The sequence below is a fragment of the Bubalus kerabau genome, chromosome 11 (genome assembly GCF_029407905.1).
Source record: "Bubalus kerabau isolate K-KA32 ecotype Philippines breed swamp buffalo chromosome 11, PCC_UOA_SB_1v2, whole genome shotgun sequence".
NCBI lineage: Eukaryota > Metazoa > Chordata > Mammalia > Artiodactyla > Bovidae > Bubalus > Bubalus kerabau.
The window spans coordinates 107,111,041-107,129,818 of record NC_073634.1 but is presented as its reverse complement, the minus strand read 5'-3'; the positions used below and the strand labels follow the sequence as shown (position 1 = coordinate 107,129,818).

Below are 18,778 nucleotides of genomic sequence, written 5' to 3'. Positions count from 1 at the left end.
TGGGCTCTGGGCTGGCGTGTTTTCCTGGAGGCTGGGGGTAGCCAGGCCCTTCGCCCCAGGGAGACCCTACCTCTGGCCCTTCCGGCCATGAAGGAGCCGCTCTGTGGCCTAGGCAGCGGGCACCTGGCCTCTGGGCTGGCGCGTTCTCCTGGAGGCTGGGGGGAGCCGGGCCCTTCGCCCCAGGGAGGCCCTACCTCTGGCCCTTCCGGCCGTGAAGGAGCCGCTCTGTGGCTGGCACGTGCTGTTGTCCCCGCCGCACACCTGGCACACGTCCCGCACCTGCCCGGAGTCCATCCTGCCATCACAGCCAAACGTCTGTGCAGAGGAGAGTGGCAGGTGAGGCCCCGGTGGCGTCTTCGGACAGGGCTGGCCTTTGAGGTTCACACAACCAAACTGGCTGTTGCTGCCGTTTCTGATGTAGGAAGTGAGCTTAGATGACTTGCCCCAGGTCACGGCAAGGCTCTTGACTCCAAGCTCGGCCTGTTCCCCAGAACCACCCAGCACAGATTCTGCTGCGGCTTTGTGGGGGCTGTACCCCCAGACCTGACCCCCTCGAAGGCCCCTTCATGCCCTGGCTTCTCTGGGGAGAACCCTCGGGGCCACAGAGGGTAGAAGGGCACTCCGCCATGCACACACGCCTACCCTGCAGCTGCCCGACACGCACAGCCTCAGGGCCCCATCCTCCTGAGGGTCGCCCGGCACACAGCGCGTGCCATCCAGGAAACGGTCCCCACGCCGCACCATGAAGCTCTCGCCGACGGCCCGGCACACGTGTCTGCACAGGGCGTTCCCTGGGGAGAAGCAGAAGGACAAGGAGCCCGGAGGGAGGGTGCAGGGAGCCGGGGACAGAGACTCTGCGAAGCTGGATCCAAGTGGGCTCTCACTGACCCCCAAGCGCCATCTCACTGGGCTCTTTGCATTTGGGGTCGGCGTGGGTTTTACTTCCCACCTGCCCCGCCTCCCGAGGCAGTAATCACATCACCATGTGATGAGTGGGCCGATTTATGAGCCGAGTGCTTTTCCAGCATCACGCTACGCCTCCTATCTCCGTTTGACAGACGGGAGACGGAGACTCAGGGAGGAGAGGTCAGGGATGACCTGCCGGCAAGGGGCCGAGCCGGGGCAGGTGGGATGCTCAGTGAGATACAGAGCCTGAGCCTGCTCGCAACAGCATCAGAGTGACACTGGGCCTCCCCTAGTGACGCTCCCCGCCCAGGGTCTTGGGCCTGGCCCCCCCACCTGGGCCCACCTTCACTGTACTGCTCTGCGGTCCCCCAGCGGTAGAAGGTGGCGCTGCCTCCCGGGGAGAGGCGCAGGGGCTCGCTGTCCGTCTGCGCACACTGCTCAGACATGAACTCCAGCTGGGTCTTCTCGCAGGCCTGGATGGAGGAGGTGGAGGACGGGCACAGGAGGGGCCAGGGCAGGGGGCTCGGGGAGGGAACCCTCGCTCCCAGGAGACAGCAAGGGCCCCTGCAGCGCGAGGATGAAAACGCAGGTTTGAGCCTGGCTCCTGGCTGCACCTCAGTTCCCTGCCCTGGAGAGTGCAGTGTCGAGAACCTTCCTCTGCTGACAGGATTCTACAAGAATCTGGGAGGACACAGGGCAGGGCCTGCCCCAGGCAACGAAGAGGAAAGAAAGCCAGGCAGAGAGCTCAGCAGAAGGGAGGCCCCATTTATGTGGATCCACTACATCTGTGCTACGTCTAGCCAGAGCTGTGGTTTTTCCAGTGGTCATGTATGGATGTGAGAGTTGGACTATAAAGAAAGGTGAGCACCAAAGAACTGATGCTTTTGAACTGTGGTGTTGGAGAAGACTCTTGAGAGTCCCTTGGACTGCAAGGAGATCCAACCAGTCCATCCTAAAGGAGATTGGTCCTGGGTGTTCATTGGAAGGACTGATGTTGAAGTGAAACTCCAATACTTTGGCCACCTGATGTGAAGAGCTGACTCATTGGAAAAGACCCTGATGCTGGGAAAGATTGAAGGAGGAGGGGACGACAGAGGATGAGGTGGTTGGATGGCATCACTGACTCAATGGAGATGAGTCTGCGTGAACTCTGGGAGTTGGTGATGGAGAGGGAGGCCTGGCGTGCTGCAGTCCATGGGGTCGCAAGAGTCGGACACGACTGAGCAACTGAACTGAACTAAACTATGTCTGTGCAGGAATCAGTATTGGAAAAGTCACAGGAGTCGAGAGCAAAGGGCCTTTGCACAAGAAGCTGGGACCGAGGCGGGCTGCATCCTGGCCTGCTCTGCACTGGAGTCTGAGGAAAAGAATCGGAGTGGGCCTGCTGAGTCCGCCTGGGAAAGGTGGGCAGGGAAGGTCTCACCACGTGCAGATCTTAAGTCAAGGCCAGGGGAGTCTCTCCACACCCTCTATGATGGCCTCGTGGGAAACACAAGTAAGTGTTGGAGGGGGCGTGGAGATGTCAGAACCCTCACTCATTCCTGGTGGGGAGGCCAAACGGTTCAGCTGCCGTGGGAAATGGCTTGGAGGTTCTCAAGGAGTTAAATGTAGAATTACCGTGTGATCCAGCAATTTGGCTTTTAGGTGTACACCCCAAAGAGTGAAAAACTGGTACTCAAATAAGGCCACGTATTCGTAGCAGCGCTATTCCCAACAACCGAGGATGGAAACAGCCCAAATGTATAGACAAATGGACAACAGATGAAGGGGTGAGCAAAATGCAGTCCCACGGAACATTACTGGATGATATTCCATCCCGTGGAGCATTATTCAGCCACGAGAAGGAGTGGAGTTCTAATGCATGCTACACATGAAAATACCACGCGCCAAGTAGAAGACGCCAGATGCAGAAAGCCACACGTGGTATGATTCCCCTCAGATGAGATGTCCAGCGCAGGTAAACCCCCAGAGCTAGAAAGTGGATTGGTGACTGGCAGGGACGTGGGGGAGGCGGCAGGGGAGTGGCTGTTTAATGAGCTGGGGTTTGCTCTGGGGTGATGGGAACCGTTTGGAGCTAGAAAAAGGTGGTGGTCGCATGGTGCTGTGAAGGTGCGAGATAACACTGAACCGCAGAATTTCACATGGTTGACTTCATGGGTGTCAAAGTCACCTGAACTCATAACTAAAAAAAATCACCCATGCCCTCCCCGTATCCGGCTTGGCTGTGGGAAGGAGAGGTGTTCTCAGTGCAGGGCAGTGCCATCCGGGTAAGGAGGGGGACACTCTGGGGGCGGGGGCTGCTTTCAGTGGTCGGACAGGCCTGGGCTGTGTGCTGTGGTCCAGAAAGTGAAAGTTGCTCAGTCGTGTCTGACCCTTTGCGACCCCATGGACTATATAGTCCATGGAATTCTCCAGGCCAGAATACTGGAGTGGGTTGCCATGCCCTCCTCCATGGGATCTTCCCAACCCAGGGATCAAACCCAGGTCTGCTGCATTGCAGGCAGATTCTTTACCAGCTGAGCCACAAGGGAAGCCCAAGAATGCTGGAGAGGGTAGCCTATCCCTTCTCCAGCGGATCTTCCCAACCCAGGAATCGAACCGGGGTCTCCTTCATTGCAGGCAGATTCTTTACCAACTGAGCTATAAGGGGAAGGTATCAATAAAACCACTTTTGCTCTCGAAAGTGCCCCGTGTGAACCACAGATCACAGCCGTCCTGACCCTTGGGCTCCTCCAGGCCAGTGCCACCTCTGACCGCAGCCCCTCCCCTGCCCAGGGAAGCAGGCCTACCTGGGTGTTGCACATCTCGGCCTGGAGGTCAGAACCTATGCACGTGCGCCCCCCAAAGGCAGGTCTGAAAATGCCCACAAGACGATGGGGTGAGAGGGGACCCAGGCTCCCTCTCCTCCAGAGAGCCAGGGAGCACGGAGCGGCCACCTCCACGCAGTACCTGGGGTTGTTGCACCGCCGTCTCCTGGTGACCACGCCGCCTCCGCAGGAGCGGGAGCAAGGACTGGCGGGCCCCCAGCCAGACCAGTGCCCGTGCACCACCTCCACGGGGGCCAGCTCCGCCAGCGAGCGGCAGTGACCCTTGGAGCACCACTGCAAGAGACGGATGGGACCGTGTTCTGCACCCAGGGCCCCCCACACCCACAGGCACCCGCAGTCACACGTACCCCACACCCAGAGCATCCTACACCCACAGGTGCCCTACACTCAGGGCCCCCCACACCCACAGGCACCCACACCCAGGGCATGCCCGCACCCACAGGGTAACCCCCATACACACACACACACACACACACGCTTGCAACCTCCACCAATGCTAAACAGGACAGCCCACACCTGCCCACAGTGCAGGGACTGCAGGAAGGTTCTGGCCACACAAGGCAGAGGGGACACGCAGGGGAGCCTCAGGACAGGTGACCAGGGCAGGGCACATGGAGGCCCGTGGCCGAGCGATCACGAGAAGCCCTGCCCCTCTGTGAGGCTGCTGACAACACACCCCTGTCCACAGGCCACTACACCGGGCCCGGGAGCAGGCATCCCCAAGTACACTGCGCTCTCTGGGGGCAGTGAGGTGGTCAAGAGGGGAGCCCTGGACCCCTGCCTGCTCCAGCAGAGTGGCGAGGGTCCCGTAAGCCTGGAATAAAGCCATCAGCAGAGGGGGCGGGGCAAGCACTGGGCTGCCTACCTCTCCTGACCAGCACACCCAGGACAGTACCAGGGCCCTCTGCCCCCTTTTACTGAGGTCCTGCTGTCTCCCATCCCAGGAGGAGGGCCGCAGGGTGCAGGTCTGGGTGAGCATGTGTGAGTACGCACGTGTGTGCACACACACACACACGCGCATGCACATGCCCCGCTGACTCCCTGCTGACCTTCCCCACGCCACACTCTGTCCCGTCCAGGAGAGGAATAAGCAGGCGGCTACAGCTGCTTGGGTCCAGGGGGTCTGTGTGGCAGGAGAGAGCCTGGCACATGTCCTAAGAGAGGGGACAGATGGCCAGCTGAGGGGCCCAGGGCCCGTGGGGTCAGTGCCCAGCTGCACCCGTCCCTCCCAGGCCCCAGGACGCTGACACAGCCAGTACCCCGGGCAATGGAGCGTGGAGGGGGGCCTGGCTGACCCCTTTATTGGGAACAGGAACAGTGGCCAGGGCCCACAAAAGTGTCTTCATTTCTTTTAAAATCGGAAGAAAAAAAAGATGGTCTTTTAGATCAAATAGAATGTCCTAATATATAGCATTAATATATTTGTGTTTATAACAACACCTGTAATATCACATATTTTATGAAAACACTAAGCTGTAATTCCAAGTATTTTGTAAGCAGGAAGGGGCTCACAGAGGCAAAAGTGCCTGCAAGTCCTCTGCAGCCCAGGGAGGAGGTCTGTCTTTAGGGTACCTGCCCCCCCACAGCTCCCCTCCCACTGCACTTTGGGCTTGGAGCTCACTTCCTCCAGGAAGCCCTCCAGCTCCCATAGGGTTGGAAGCTGTTGGTAACCACCTGTGCAGGATCAAGGTCCATGGGCTCAGGGGCTCCATCAGAGGCAGCTCTACATAATTTGTGGGGCTTCCTCAGAAGGAAAACGTGAGGGCCCTTGTTCAGAAATTGAGAATTTCCAGAGGCATCTGAGGGTCTGGGCCAGTGGGCAGGAGGGCAGAGAAGGGCGGTGGGGGCATGAGCGGGCAGAGGGAGGCCCTGGTGCGGAGGGGCGGGTGGCGGGGCGCGTCCCCCACGGCCGGACTCACCAGGTGCTCCCCGCGGAAGGTGCAGGCGACCGCCGTGGGGCCGAAGGCGACGCGGCACTGCTCGTCCGCGCCATAGTAGAGGCCGGGCTGCACCTCGGGAGGCTGCCCCGCGGGCCCGGACAGCGGCCCCGGAGGGTCCCACACGCAGCGCGCCCGTCCTGCGCTGCGACAAGGCCGCGGTTCAGGCCGGGGGTGGACCCCGGGCGGGGGACCCCGGGAGGGGGCGGGATGAAGGGGTGGGCACCGGAGGTGAGGGCGAGGAAGGCCAAGATAGAGAGGTGCCCCCCGAGACAGGCTGCGAGCCCAGGGAGAGGTGGACTGGGGCCGCGACGGGAGCGGACACCGAGCAGTGGGCCGCTGGAGGGCTGGGCCGGGGCCGGAGGAGCGGGGCGCGCGGGGAGCGGAGATGCGGGCGTAGGGAGGGGCGGGGCGGGGGCGCAGCTACCTGAGCAGACTCAGCAGCTGCCGGCGGCTGCAGGGGGACCACGCCGGGCCCTCGAGGGCGAGGGCGGGCGCCGCGCCGTCCGAGGCCATCACGTGGCCGCTGGGCCCGCAGCCGCTGCCCGGCACGCCGTCGTGCTCCAGGCCGAAGCTGCGGAGGAGGCGGCTCTGAGCGCGGCGTTGACCCGGGGTAACCCACCCACCCTCGACTCCCTCGGCCCAGCGCTCGTCGCCCAGGTGGCTCTGGCCTCTTTTAGCCGATACACATCTAAAGGCTTTAGAAACGTGCAGGCCACACTCTTCACGGGGTTTGAAATCTGGGAGGACGGCGCTCCAGGGAGGGCCGTTGAGGCCCTGGTGCTGTTTGCCTTCTTGACCTGGGGTGCATCGGTCGGGTGAATACGGAAACACTGCATTCTGGAGAAGTGGAAAGGTGGGCCTCTGGCCAGGGTTTCTGCTCCCAGGGGAAGGCAACGGTTTTCAATTCCTGTTTGTTTCTCCAAACAAGATAGATGGAGGAGGGACTGCCCTGGCAGTCCAGTGGTTGAGAATTATTCATTTTCCAGTGCAGTGGAGGGTTGGTTCCCAGTGCAGGGGAACTGAGATTACACATGGTGGGGGGGTGGGGGCACCTAAGACCCCATGCAACTAAATAAATGAATAAATAAATATTTTTTACAAAAAAAGATAGATGGAGGAATTGTGATGGCTGGGCGGGGGGAGAAGTCAGGCAGAGATGCAGAGAACTGGGGTAAAAGTGGCCGCTGTGGGTAGGAGCCCAGCCTTGTCCTGGCGGGGGGCGGGGGGGATGGGAACTCCTCCACGCTGGCAGGAGGCTAACAGGCAGCATGTGGGAGTGGGGGGCTGGTGGGCGAGGAAGTTAGGCACTCACTTTCCACTTTAGGAGTCTCCGGTACTATTTGAATTTTCATAGGAAGCAGGTATTTGCTTTCATAATGAAAAGACTAAAAATCAAAAAAGCAAGACACCCCCCACTCTTGGTAGACAACACAGAGGAGCACTGCTGCTGCTGCGTTGCTCAGTCGTGTCTGACTCAGCGACCCCACAGATGGCGCCCCCCAGGCTCCCCTTCAGTCGTGTCCAACTCTGCGCGGCCCCACAGACAGCAGCCCACCAGGCTCCCCCGTCCCTGGGATTCTCCAGGCAAGAACACTGGAGTGGGCTGCCATCGCCTTCTCCAATGCGTGAAAGTGAAAAGCGAGAGTGAAGTCACTCAGTCATGTCCAACCCTGAGCGGCCCCACAGACGGTGCCCGCCAGGCTCCCCGTCCCTGGGACTCTGCAGGCAAGAACACTGGAGTGGGTTGCCATTGCCTTCTCCAGTGCATGAAAGTGAAAAGTGAAAGGGAAGTCACTCAGTCGTGTCCGACTCTTAGCGACCCCCATGGACTGCAGTCCACCAGGCTCCTCCGTCCATGGGATTCTCCAGGCAAGAGTACTGGAGTGGGTTGCCATTGCCTTCTTTGACAGAGGAGCACAGAGTTGCCCAAAGAGCGTGTAACAGTCATACGAGGAAAAGCCTGAAAATAACCTAAGTCTAACACTGGGGAATGGATTGAGTAAAATACGTGCATACCAAAAAAAATCAACATATATTGTAAAAGAACATTTGAGAGAAACGTTTGGGATATATTCTTTCATAAAAAGGCAGTTAACTTGGCTTCCCTGGTGGTCCAGTGACTAGGAATCCACCTGCTGATGCAGGGGACAAAGGTTCAGCCCCTGGTCCAGGAAGATCCCCCGCGCCTCGGAGCAACTAAGCCCGCGCACCGCAGCTACTGAAGCGCACGACCCCCAGAGCGGGCGCTCCGCGGCGAGAAGCCGCCGCGGCAAGAAGCCCGCACGCCACTGCTGGAGCGGAGCCCCCGCTCGTAGAAACTAGAGAAAGCCCGAGAGGAGCCATGAAGACCCAGTGCAGCCGAAGATAATTAATTAAAAAAATGGTTACGTGGAAAAAAATTTTTTAAAGGCAGTTACCAACGTGCAGCATAATCCCAATTTTGTGGATGAAAACGATGTGTGTGTGTGTGTAAAGAAAAGATGGATGTTTTCTCCAAGTGGTGGGATTTGGGGTGATTTTTACAGCCTTGTTTTCCTTTACATGAATTTCCTACAATAATAACTTTCTAACTCCTAAGTTTGTTTTGCTTATATTTGGGGGGGAAAAATGTTTTAATTATTTGGTAATAAAGAAGTATCAGATTTCCAAGCCCTTGCGCCTCACCCTCCCGAGTCCACTGGGTCAGGAGTAGAGGCTCCTCCCACCTGGCTCTTCCTGAGACCCCCAGCAGCCATGACCTCCCCTCCCCAGGTCATGTCCTTGCCTGGAGCTTGGGGCCAGGGCATGGGGCCCCTTACCTGTGCCCAATCTCATGGGCGATGGTGAGCCCCAGGTCAAAGCCGGTATCCTCAGTGATTAGGCAGCTCCAGGAGGAGGAGCAGGCGCCCCCCAGCTGGGTGACCCCCCGAACCTGCCGGTTACCATCGGGCAATTCCAGGTCAAACCTCAGGAAGAGAGAACAGACACCCGGGGGGCTCTGAGGTGCCTGCCCGCCAGCGGGCTACCTTGGCAGAGAACGGGAGCAGCTCCCGGGCAGGTTGGCATGCCTGTGGGGGCTCGGCTACCTGGTGATGTACAGGACCAGGTCAGCATGCCTGGGGTCCGTGTCGTCCTCGGGGTTGACTGTCCTGCTCCATTCACAGACGCTCAGCAGCGACGCAGTGATGTTGGCTGTGATCTTTGGAGCATCCTGGGAGGCCGGCCACAGAGCACACTTTTAGGGGCTGCACCCCAAGCGGGGTGCTGGCTGCTGCTGCGGCCTCAGTCCTCATGGCAGCGCTACCACCATCCCGGGGCACAGAGGCGGGGCCTGGGGCTCAGCAGGGCACAGCTGGAGCTCGGAGCCAGGGCTGCTGGGCAGGAAGACATCACCCCTGCCGTGCACCCGCTGGACAAGTGAAGTGCAAGTCGCTCGGCCGTGTCCGACTTTCTGCGACCCCATGGACTGTATTGTCCATGGGATTCTCCAGGCCAGAATACTGGAGTGAGTGGCCTTTCCCTTCTCCGGGGGATTCTTCCCGACCCAGGGATCGAACCCAGGTCTCCTGCATTGCAGGCAGATTCTTTACCAGCTGAGCCACCAGGGAAACCCAAGAACACTGGAGTGGGTAGCCTATCCCTTCTCCAGCAGATCTTATGGACAGAGGTCAAAGACTGCAGAAACAGGTTTCCCAGGTACTGGGCTCCCGGCTCAGCACCTACCTCAGGCTGGGTCAGGATGACCATCTTCACCAGGTGAACTCGGAACTGAGCCCCCAGGGATGGGTCCCTCAGCAGCTCTGACCCCTGTGGAAGGGCGGGCAGGAGAGGTGACACATGAGGGCGGCTGTGGCTGACGGCAGGGATCCAGGTGTGGGGGTGAGGTGCCTGGAAAGGATGCTCCATCAGCCTGGGGGGAACCTGAGGTGCTAGTCCTCCAGCTGGAAACCAGCCATAGAGACAGTCGGTCCTCCGGCCCTCCCTTTGCTCACGGCTCAGGAAGGCCAGCCAACACAGAGAACCCTTGAAACAATAGGATGCAAATAACTGCCATCCATCTAGAATGTTCCTTTCAAACACGGGCTTCCCTGGTGGCTGAGATGGTAAAGAGTCTGCCTGCAATAAGAGACCCAGGTCACTCCTGGGGTTGGGAAGATCTCCTGAAGAAGGAAATGGCTACCCACTCCAGTATTCTTGCCTGGAAAATCCCATGGCCAGAGGCGCCTGGCAGGCTACCGTCCATGGGGTTGCAAAGAGTTGGAATGACTGAGCGACTTCACTTTCACTCCTCTCGGCCTGGAGCCACCCTGTCCATTCTCATCTCCGTCCAACACCTCTCTCATCTCTGCTCATCTCCACGAGGCAGCTGAGGACCTCCTCCCCCTGCCCTGTGTCTCCTCCCTGGACACCCCAATGAGAAGGCTCCCCTCCAGTTTCCCGGGCTTCCCATGCGGTGCTAGTGGTAAAGAATCCACTTGCCAACGCAGGAGACACAAGAGACGCAGGTTTGATCCCTGGGTGGAGAAGATCCCCTGGAGGAGGAAATGGCAACCCACTCCAGTATGCTTGCCAGGAAAATTCCATGGGCAGAGGAGCCTAGTGGGCTACAGTCCATGGGGTCGCAAAGAGTTGGGCACAGCTGAGCAACTGAGCACTCCTACACCCGGTTCCCGCTCTTCCAGTGCATCTGCCAAGATGCCAGCAAGGTTGTCACCTTGCACAGCGGTTGTTCACATGAGCTTGTCCTCTAGAGACATGGCATCCGGCAGAAAGGATGTGGCTGCCACCGGCCTCGGCTGACCTGAGTCTGAGCCAGGCTCTCCCCCTACCTACCTATGTCCTCAGGATCCTGTTAACTAACTTCAGGGCCCCAGTTCCCTCCTCTGTAAGAGGGAGAGAAAGACTTCCATAGCTGTTGGCAGACTTAGCAACAACACAGCGGGCACACGGTGGGTGCCCGGTCATGACGTGGGCCGTTACCACGACCCACACCACCTGGGAAGGAGCCAGTCTGCAGTACTCCCTGACCATCGCTGGGCCTCATAAAACACGTTGAATGGCCAGAGGGAGCGTGGTTTGATGATCAAATTTCAGTATATTAGAGGTAGAGGCACCCCCAAAGCTTGGAAACAAGAGCTTTCAAGTGACTTAGAGGGAATATTTTCCTTCTTGGGGTCTGGGAGCTGGAAACCCAAGATGGCTTGTCCTGGACTTGAGCCAGCTTCTCCAGGGGTTGGGACCTTCCTTTTCTCCAAGATAGCTGGGCACACGTGACGCTGGGAACAAGGTGATGCCAAGGACCCCGCCTTCTGACGCTGCCCGCCCTCCAGGGTCCACTCACCAGGGGAGCAGCTCGGACCCTGGTGCTGCCAGTGGGGGCATTGCTCTCCCAAGGTTTGTGGAAACTTACCTGGCTGCCTAGGACGCATGTGTTTCTGTGTATTTACAAGCGAATGTGCTCTGGTGTGGCCCGGCTCCAGCAGGAGCGCGATCACCAGCTTTGGGGCCGCCTGTGTCTATGCTGCGTCTTTGTCTCCGAGATAATAATCAGTGGGAGCTGTGTGTCCTGCCCCCGCTGTTACCCCAGAAGTCAAGTGAGGGGGAGCCCCTCCCACACGGGGGTGCCAGCAAGAAGGGCACCGAGAGAGCCCAGCGTGGGGGAGCCCCACTACGAGCCAGTGTGAGCTGAGGGGCCCCCAGGTCAAAGGGACGTTGGGGGAGAGGCCAGGCTTGCGAGTCCCGGAGCACAGGGACCCAGGAGCAAGAAGCTGGGCGTTGCACTCCCCAGTTAAGTGGGGGATAAGAATAGATCGCATCTCTCCCCACCCCAGGACCCTGAGCCTCAAATGTGACCCCAGCCTCAGGCTTACACCGAGTTCGACCCACCAGATAAGCGAGCCCACTGACACTGTGCACAAGCCCCGGGTGCGGGGAGCTGTGTCCACAGGCTCCCAAGGACGGGCCAGTGGTGGCCTCCAAGCACCACCACCGCCCCCAGGCCCCCGAGCCCGCCCCCGGTCCGCACTGCCCACAGAGCCTGCTGCCCCAGCACGCTCTCACCATATTGAGGTTGGTGAGCACGTAGCGCTCCGTCTCCTCCCCATGGGTCCGGTGGACGTCAGGACCCACGGCCACCAGCAGCTCCAGGTGCAGGACGTGCCCGGCGGCCTGTCTCCGGAGGCGAGGGGCAGGGGGACGGCCTGGTGAGGGAGTGGGCAGGGCTGAGAGCCGGGGTCCTGGAAAGCGGGTGAAATGGGGCTCTGGCCACTGGGTCGACTGACCTCAGGGCCTCGCATGGCCAGGCGTCACCATCCCCTATGCTTGTGGGCTTGGAGACGTGGTGGTGGGAAGCCCCCCATGCCATCCACTGTGGGGAGGGGGGAGTTGGCGGGCCCCAGCCTCAGCTTCCTTGCAGGGAACTGCCTCTGGCACAGGGAGACGGAGTGAGCCGTTTGCTAGTTCTTTTCTAATTATTAATTTCCTAAGCATTTATTTAGTTAGTTAATTAACTGATGTATAGTAACTTACAATGTTAGTTTCAGGTGTACAGCACGGTGACGCAGTTATGTGTGTGTATGTGCGTGTGTGTGCATACGTGTGTGTGTGTGCGTGTGTGTGCACATGAGCACGAGTGTGTGTGTGTTCAGTTGTTAAGTCATGTCTGACTCTGCAGCCCCATGGACTGTAGCCTGCCAGGCTCCTCTGTCCATGGGATTCTCCAGGCAAGAATACTGGAGTGGGTTGCTATGCCCTTCTCCAGGGGATCTTCCCGACCCAGTGATCAAACTGGAGTGTCCTGCTTGACAGGAGGATTTCTTACCACTGCGCCACATGGGAAGCCCATATATAAAAACACACACCCATATATGCGTTCTTTTTCAGATTCTTTTCCCTTTTGGGTTATTACAAAAAAAATTTAGCAGTTGAGTCGAGTTCCCTGTGCTATAAGTAGGACCTTGTTTATCTATTGTGTGTGTGTGTGTGTGTGTGTGTGTGTGTGTATTCAGTCGTGTCTGACTCTTTGCAACCCCACAAACTGTAGCCTGCTTGGCTCCTCTGTCCATGAGATTTTCCAGGCAAGAATACTGGAGTGAGTTGCCATTTCCTCCTCCAGGAGATCTTCCCGACCAATACATAGAACCCAAGTCTCTTGTATCTCCTACACTGGTGGGCAGATTCTTTACCACTGTACCATTTCATGTATCGGTTCAGTTCAGTCACTCAGTCGTGTCCAACTCTTTGTGACCCCATGAATCGCAGCATGCCAAGCCTCCCTGTCCATCACCAACTCCCGGAGTTCACCCAGACTCACATCCATCGAGTCGGTGATGCCATCCAGCCATCTCATCCTCTGTCGTCCCCTTCTCCTTCTGCCCCCAATCCCTTCCAGCATCAGAGTCTTTTCCAATGAGTCAACTCTTCGCATGAGGTGGCCAAAGTATTGGAGTTTCAGCTTTAGCATCATTCCTTCCAAAGAACACCCAGGACTGATCTCCTTCAGAATGGACTGGTTGGATCTCCTTGCAGTCCAAGGGACTCTCAAGAGTCTTCTCCAACACCACAGTTCAAAAGCATCCATTCTTCTGCACTCAGCTTTCTTCACAGTCGAACTCTCACATCCATACATGACCACTGGAAAAACCATAGCCTTGACTAGACAGACCTTTGTTGGCAAAGTAATGTCTCTGCTTTTCAATATGCTATCTAGGTTGGTCATTACTTTCCTTCCAAGGAGTAAGCATCTTTTAATTTCATGGCTGCAGTCACCATCTGCAGTGATTTTGGAGCCCAAAAAAATAAAGCCTGACACTGCTTCCACTCTTTCCCCATCTATTTGCCATGAAGTGATGGGACCAGATGGCATGATCTTAGTTTTCTGAATGTTGAGCTTTAAGCCAACTTTTTTACTCTCCACTTTCACTTTCATCAAGAGGCTTTTGAGTTCCTCTTCACTTTCTGCCATAAGGGTGGTGTCATCTGCATATCTGAGGGTATTGATATTTCTCCCAGCAATCTTGATTCCAGCTTGTGCTTCCTCCAGCCTAGAGTTTCTCATGATGTACTCTGCATATAAGTTAAATAAGCAGGGTGACAATATACAGCCTTGACGTACTTCTTTTCATATATAGTAGTGTGTATATGGCATCCCACTCCAGTACTCTTGCCTGGAAAATCCCATGGACAGTGGAGCCTGGTGGGCTGCAGTCCATGGGGTCACTAAGAGTCCGGTCACTGAGCGACTTCACTTCCACTTTTCACTTTCATGCACTGGAGAAGGAAATGGCCACCCACTCCAGTGTTCTTGCCTGGAGAATCCCAGGGACAGTGGAGCCTGGTGGGCTGCCGTCTATGGGGCCGCACAGAGTCGGACATGACTGAAGCAACTTAGCAACAGCAGCAGTGTATATATGTTAATCCCAAACTCCTAATCTACTCATCCCCTCTTCTCCTTTCCTAACTAGAAGCTTGTTTTCGGTGTTGAGCGAGCAGTTCCACGCTGGCCCTCCTGGAGCTGGCTTCTCAGCGCCCGTGGTCTTGTGCCCTCGGACAGCCACCAACTGAGTTAGGACATCTCTGCCCTCCTCGGGCAGGGAGTGGGAAGTACCAAGCTCTCCCACGTCACTCACGCTGTGACTTTTAGAACAGACGGCTCGCCTGGCTCACAGGAGAGAGGTGGCCAGGTCTTGGGAGGATGGCTGTCTCAGGTGGAGACACTTCCTTCCGCCCTCTGGGCTGGCTAGGCATGCAGGTCAGCACAAGGCCCGGAAGGCAGCGACCGCGTGGCGGTTACGTCCTCTGGTCTCCCCAGAGCCCCACTGTGGGCACACTGGAGCACAACATCGCCCCAGGATGGTAAGAAAAGCCCAGGACCCCACCGTGCTTGCAGCAGACACAGCCTGGGGAAGGCATGAGCAGGCCTGCGGGCAACAAGGCCGACTCCCACCCTGGCTGTGCCCGGGAGTCCTTGCGCAGGCTTGCAGCGGGCACTTCTCATCTTTGGGCCTCTGGGTTCCCATCTGCAGCGTGGGAACTCTCAGCAACCTCTGACCTAGGGCCCAAGGCTCCAAGGCCCATGTCCATGAATGTGCTTTGTAGACGGTGAATGGCTGTTCAGAGGCGGGAGGTCTGCACGTCCACAGAGCAGACAGTCTGAGGGCACAGCCATGTGCCCCCCGGCCTGCCCCGTGGGCTGGCACACCCTGCATGCTCACGAAGGCGGCTCGAGGAGCTCGGCTGTTCTGCACGGCCCCAGGCATCAGGAGAGCTGGGCCCTCCCCCAGAGCCGTCCCTGCCCACAGCCCCCTCCCCCTCCCAGGAGCTGTACCTGGAACGGTGGGGGCCCCAGGGGTGGGCCTGTGGATCAGGTGGGGCTGTGCGCCCCCCAGGGATGCACCAGTGCCCAGTGCTGCTTCTTCAATGGCTGGATGTAGAACCTGTCTGCACCCCCCAGGATGTCGCCCTCCTGGAGGACAGAGAGCCATCTGGTCTACCAGCCCTTCCCCCTGTGCAGGGAAGGGCCTTGGTGGGCTGTCACGGCACCAGGCACGGACTGGCCCTGGGTCTCTCCCAGGGCTCCTCCCCGAGTCCAAGGCCCAAGAGCCCATCTGTGGGAGACAGCAGGGGACCCATGCCCTCTGGGGCTGCACCCACTGACTGCCTCCTGCTGCCAGCTCCCACGGCCGGGTTCCCATTCCCCATCATGTGCTCAGGCTTCAGCCCCCAGATTGCAGGGCCTGGTAAAGACCACAGATAAGGATGGAGGGGTTCTCAAGGGCCGTGCTAGGCCTGCACTAATGGAAAGTGCTGCCTGTCACCAGGTGGACCGCGAGTGCCCTGTCTCGGCCCAGGCTGGACCGCCCAACCCGGGAATCTGGCGGCAGGGGGCGGGGGGCGGGGGGTTGTAATGACATAAATGGCTCGGCTCACTGAGTGACACTGCGTGACGGCACGTGACGCCAGTCCCCACAGCCCCCAGGAGGCCGGGGCCGCCTTCACCGCGCCTCAGGGACAGCCCAGGTCAGCCGAGGGGCCGGCCCCGGGTCAGCTGGACAAAGGGGCGCAGCTGAGCCCGAGCTCAGCTCTGACTGCAAAGCCTACCCTCTTCCCGTCCCCCACGCCCCGGGCCTGCACTTAGCTCTGCCCCTGCTAGCTGGGTGGCCCTAGGGAACTCAGCGGCTTCTCTGAGCCTGCAAGGAGCAGGCCCTCACTGGGTCAGAGTCTGGCTAAGATCCAAGCGGTCTTGCTCTCGCTTCTGGGGGCTGGGGGACACATCTGCCCCATGGTGTCCCCCCAGCCAGCCCGGGCGCCCACTCACCACGAGGCCCGAGCAGTAGGTGAGCCTGGCTGCTGCGTCCAGGGGCAGCAGGGCCCGGCCTCCTGTGAGGCAGGGGTGGGGAGGCCCCCTCAACAGCCACAGGGAGGCACTGACCGCGCGCTCGCTGGCGAAGGAGGCAGCCAGCAGGCCCAGCTCAGGCTGGAAGCGGAAGGAGAGGAGCCAGCCCAGGGCCGCCAGGGAGCAGCGTGGGGCCCTGCACAGCCCGGCCTCGTCCTTGTCCTCGCAGGCACAGGCCAGGGGGGCCACATCGAACAGGGGCACCACGGGAGACAGGAGGCCCCACGCTCACCCCTGCTCAGCCCTCCGGGTCCTCTCAGGGGTCCCCGCTGGCCCACCAGCCCAGCCCCAGGGACCTGACCCCGACCCCAGAGCAATCACGAGCAGGACACCCCTCACTCTTTGCTCGCCCTGCCCCTGGTCCCTACCAGCTCTGGATCAAAGTCCCCAGTGGTCCTCATCGGAAAGGGGGTTGGCACCACGGAGAGGCCCACAGAGGCGGCCCAGGAACAGCAGGAAGAGGCTCTGGCCGGAGCGCGACCCAGTGCCCGTCTTGCTTCTCACAGAAAACATAAATGTTTACATCCTGGCCAGAAACCCACAAGACTTCCTGAGCCGGTCGGCCCAGGCGAGGCACTGGGCCGGGAGAGACCAGCTAATGAGTGACCGTTGCCTCGAGCGAGATACTGAGGAGACTCCCAGGGTCAGAACCCCAGCTCGCCTGGAACACCCGGACCAGTCTTTATCAACTTGGCAGAGAGGACCAGAATTAATTAAGAGCAACAGCGGCGCCTCTGACTTCCTCCCAGCAGAGCCTCCAAAAAGCCGGGCCCCCTGACTCAATGGGGAGATGCCCCTGCCTCCCCAGACCCCTGTGGGCTCTGAGAAACCGCCCTTGCAAGGGGGCCCACCAGGACGCGTACCTTCAAAGGCAGCATCGGGACCAAAGTAAGAGGTCACGTCCGCTGGCTCCAGGGCCTGCAGAAACTGCTGTGAGACAGAGAGACAGCACTGAGGAGTGAGGAGACACAGGGAGGGGGGTGGGGGGAGCAGGCCGAGGGGTGAAAGAGGGGCCCTGGACAGAGCGGGGTGGGGGGATGGCGTCTGCCCTCACCATCGGGTGCACAACACTGAGGCCAACTCCATCTCCAGGGAGCCCACTTTTCCCCTGAACCCCTCTGCCTTCAGACTTCCTCCCCCTCTGCCCAAACGCTGTTGGGAGCCCCCTCGCCCCCCAGGAAACCCAGCCCTGAGCCCCAGAAGAGTCTGGATTCCCAGCTCCCAGGTTCCCCCAGCACCACGGCCCCATGGGCCCACCCACCTGCCGGGGATCAGGGAGCGCCCAGCAGCTCAGGAAGAAGAGCGCAGAAGTGAGGGTCCCCCGCACGCATCTCCCCGGCGTGGAGGGAGCCATGCTGCCTGCAATGATCTGCAGGAATCCTGGAGTGCTGGGCAGGCGGGCCTCGGGGCTGGACCAGTAGGCTGGGTTTACTCACGGGCGCTTCCTCCCAGGGCAGGCGCTGGGGGACTGGGCGGCCTGCTGGCTCCTCCTGGCTGTCCTGTCCGTGCGCAGGGCTGGCTCTGACTCAGAGGACTGCCACCCAGCCTGCCCCTGGGAGCACGGGGCTGGGGTTGGGGATTGGGAAGGGGTGGGATTCATTTCCCAGTGGTGTGACTGCCGGACCCCCAGGGACACCCTGCTTTCGGGGACCTGTCCCTGCACTCCCATCATCACCTCATTCCCTCCCTCTCGGCCACTGCCTGGCCTGTGTCTGTACCGGCTGGCGCTCACAGCACTGGGCTGGGGGCACCAGGCACACTCAGCGTCCCAGGCTCCTTGGTCCCCTGCGTTTGCTGGGAGGTTCTCAGGGACGTGTGCCCCACTCCCTCCCGCCTCCAGGAGGCCTTCCCCAGCAGGAGGCTAACGAGGGAGGGGGTCCCCCTGTTCCATGCCCACCTCAGCCCCCTTCGAGTCCCATTACGCTGGAGGCACCTGCCCGTTCATCTGGGCGGGTCCGCTTCCCCTCACAGGTGTCAGTAGTGGTCTGAGCCTCTGCCCTTTATCTGCCATGGGCATCTGCCGGGGACCAGCCCCAGCTGATCCAGGGTATTCGAAGGAGAGACGGCGTAGGCGAGGGTCAGGAAACAACTGCTTAATTACACTTTAATTAAGGATACAAAGAGTAATAGAATAAGGATAGCTCAGTGAGGAAATTCAGTGGAGAAAAGCGGCTGAAATAAGGATAGCTCAGTAGGAAAATTCAGTGGAGAAAAGAGGCTGAATAAAATTTCAAAGCAGGGTATTAACGTCACCTACGAAGGCCGCAGGCGTCCTCCCGTTCTCCAGAAGTAGAGGAGACACTAAGGCCTCCCCGGTCGGATCTTAGAAGCCCAGGCAAAATTAGTAGGCTTGACGAGCTTCCCCGCCTCAGAGGAAAGATTCAGCCAGAAGGTGAAAGAAAGAACGACATGGGGAGACCAAATTTCGGTGAACAAAAAAAAAGGGGCGTACTTTATTTTCCAAAATAGTTTTGTACCTTAAGTTGTGCATAAAGGATAATGGGGGAAGGGGTGGAGTCATGCAAGGACAGCAGTTCCTGGTTCTAATTGAAGCCAGGCTTTCAAACTTATCATATGCAAAAGTTCAGGTGATTTACATCATCTTCTGGCCCGGAGGCCTGTTAACATTTTAAGAAACTTATTTTTCTCTAAAGGTGATTATTCCAAAGTCAGGCACCAGCCTCCAAAAAAGCATTGGACAAAGCTGCATTTTACATTTCTATACACCCATT

At 58.9% G+C, this 18,778-nt stretch overlaps 1 protein-coding gene across 1 annotated transcript in view; it reads right to left on the bottom strand.

The window, feature by feature from the left end:
• ADAMTS13 (ADAM metallopeptidase with thrombospondin type 1 motif 13) overlaps positions 1-18,022 on the bottom strand; it is a 34,087-nt gene extending 16,065 nt beyond the window's left edge. The window contains exons 1-15 of the mRNA XM_055539232.1: positions 17,944-18,022; positions 17,308-17,612; positions 16,910-16,976; positions 11,714-11,853; positions 9,377-9,460; positions 8,740-8,864; positions 8,473-8,619; positions 6,099-6,245; positions 5,654-5,816; positions 4,784-4,888; positions 3,856-4,007; positions 3,696-3,759; positions 1,250-1,379; positions 643-791; positions 195-315 (exon numbers count right to left, since the gene is read on the bottom strand). Of these exons, the coding sequence (XP_055395207.1) occupies positions 195-315; positions 643-791; positions 1,250-1,379; positions 3,696-3,759; positions 3,856-4,007; positions 4,784-4,888; positions 5,654-5,816; positions 6,099-6,245; positions 8,473-8,619; positions 8,740-8,864; positions 9,377-9,460; positions 11,714-11,853; positions 16,910-16,976; positions 17,308-17,400 (1,687 nt within the window). The 5' untranslated portion in view covers positions 17,401-17,612; positions 17,944-18,022. The remainder of the gene's footprint in view (positions 1-194; positions 316-642; positions 792-1,249; positions 1,380-3,695; positions 3,760-3,855; positions 4,008-4,783; positions 4,889-5,653; positions 5,817-6,098; positions 6,246-8,472; positions 8,620-8,739; positions 8,865-9,376; positions 9,461-11,713; positions 11,854-16,909; positions 16,977-17,307; positions 17,613-17,943) is intronic.
• Positions 18,023-18,778: the final 756 nt, after the last annotated feature.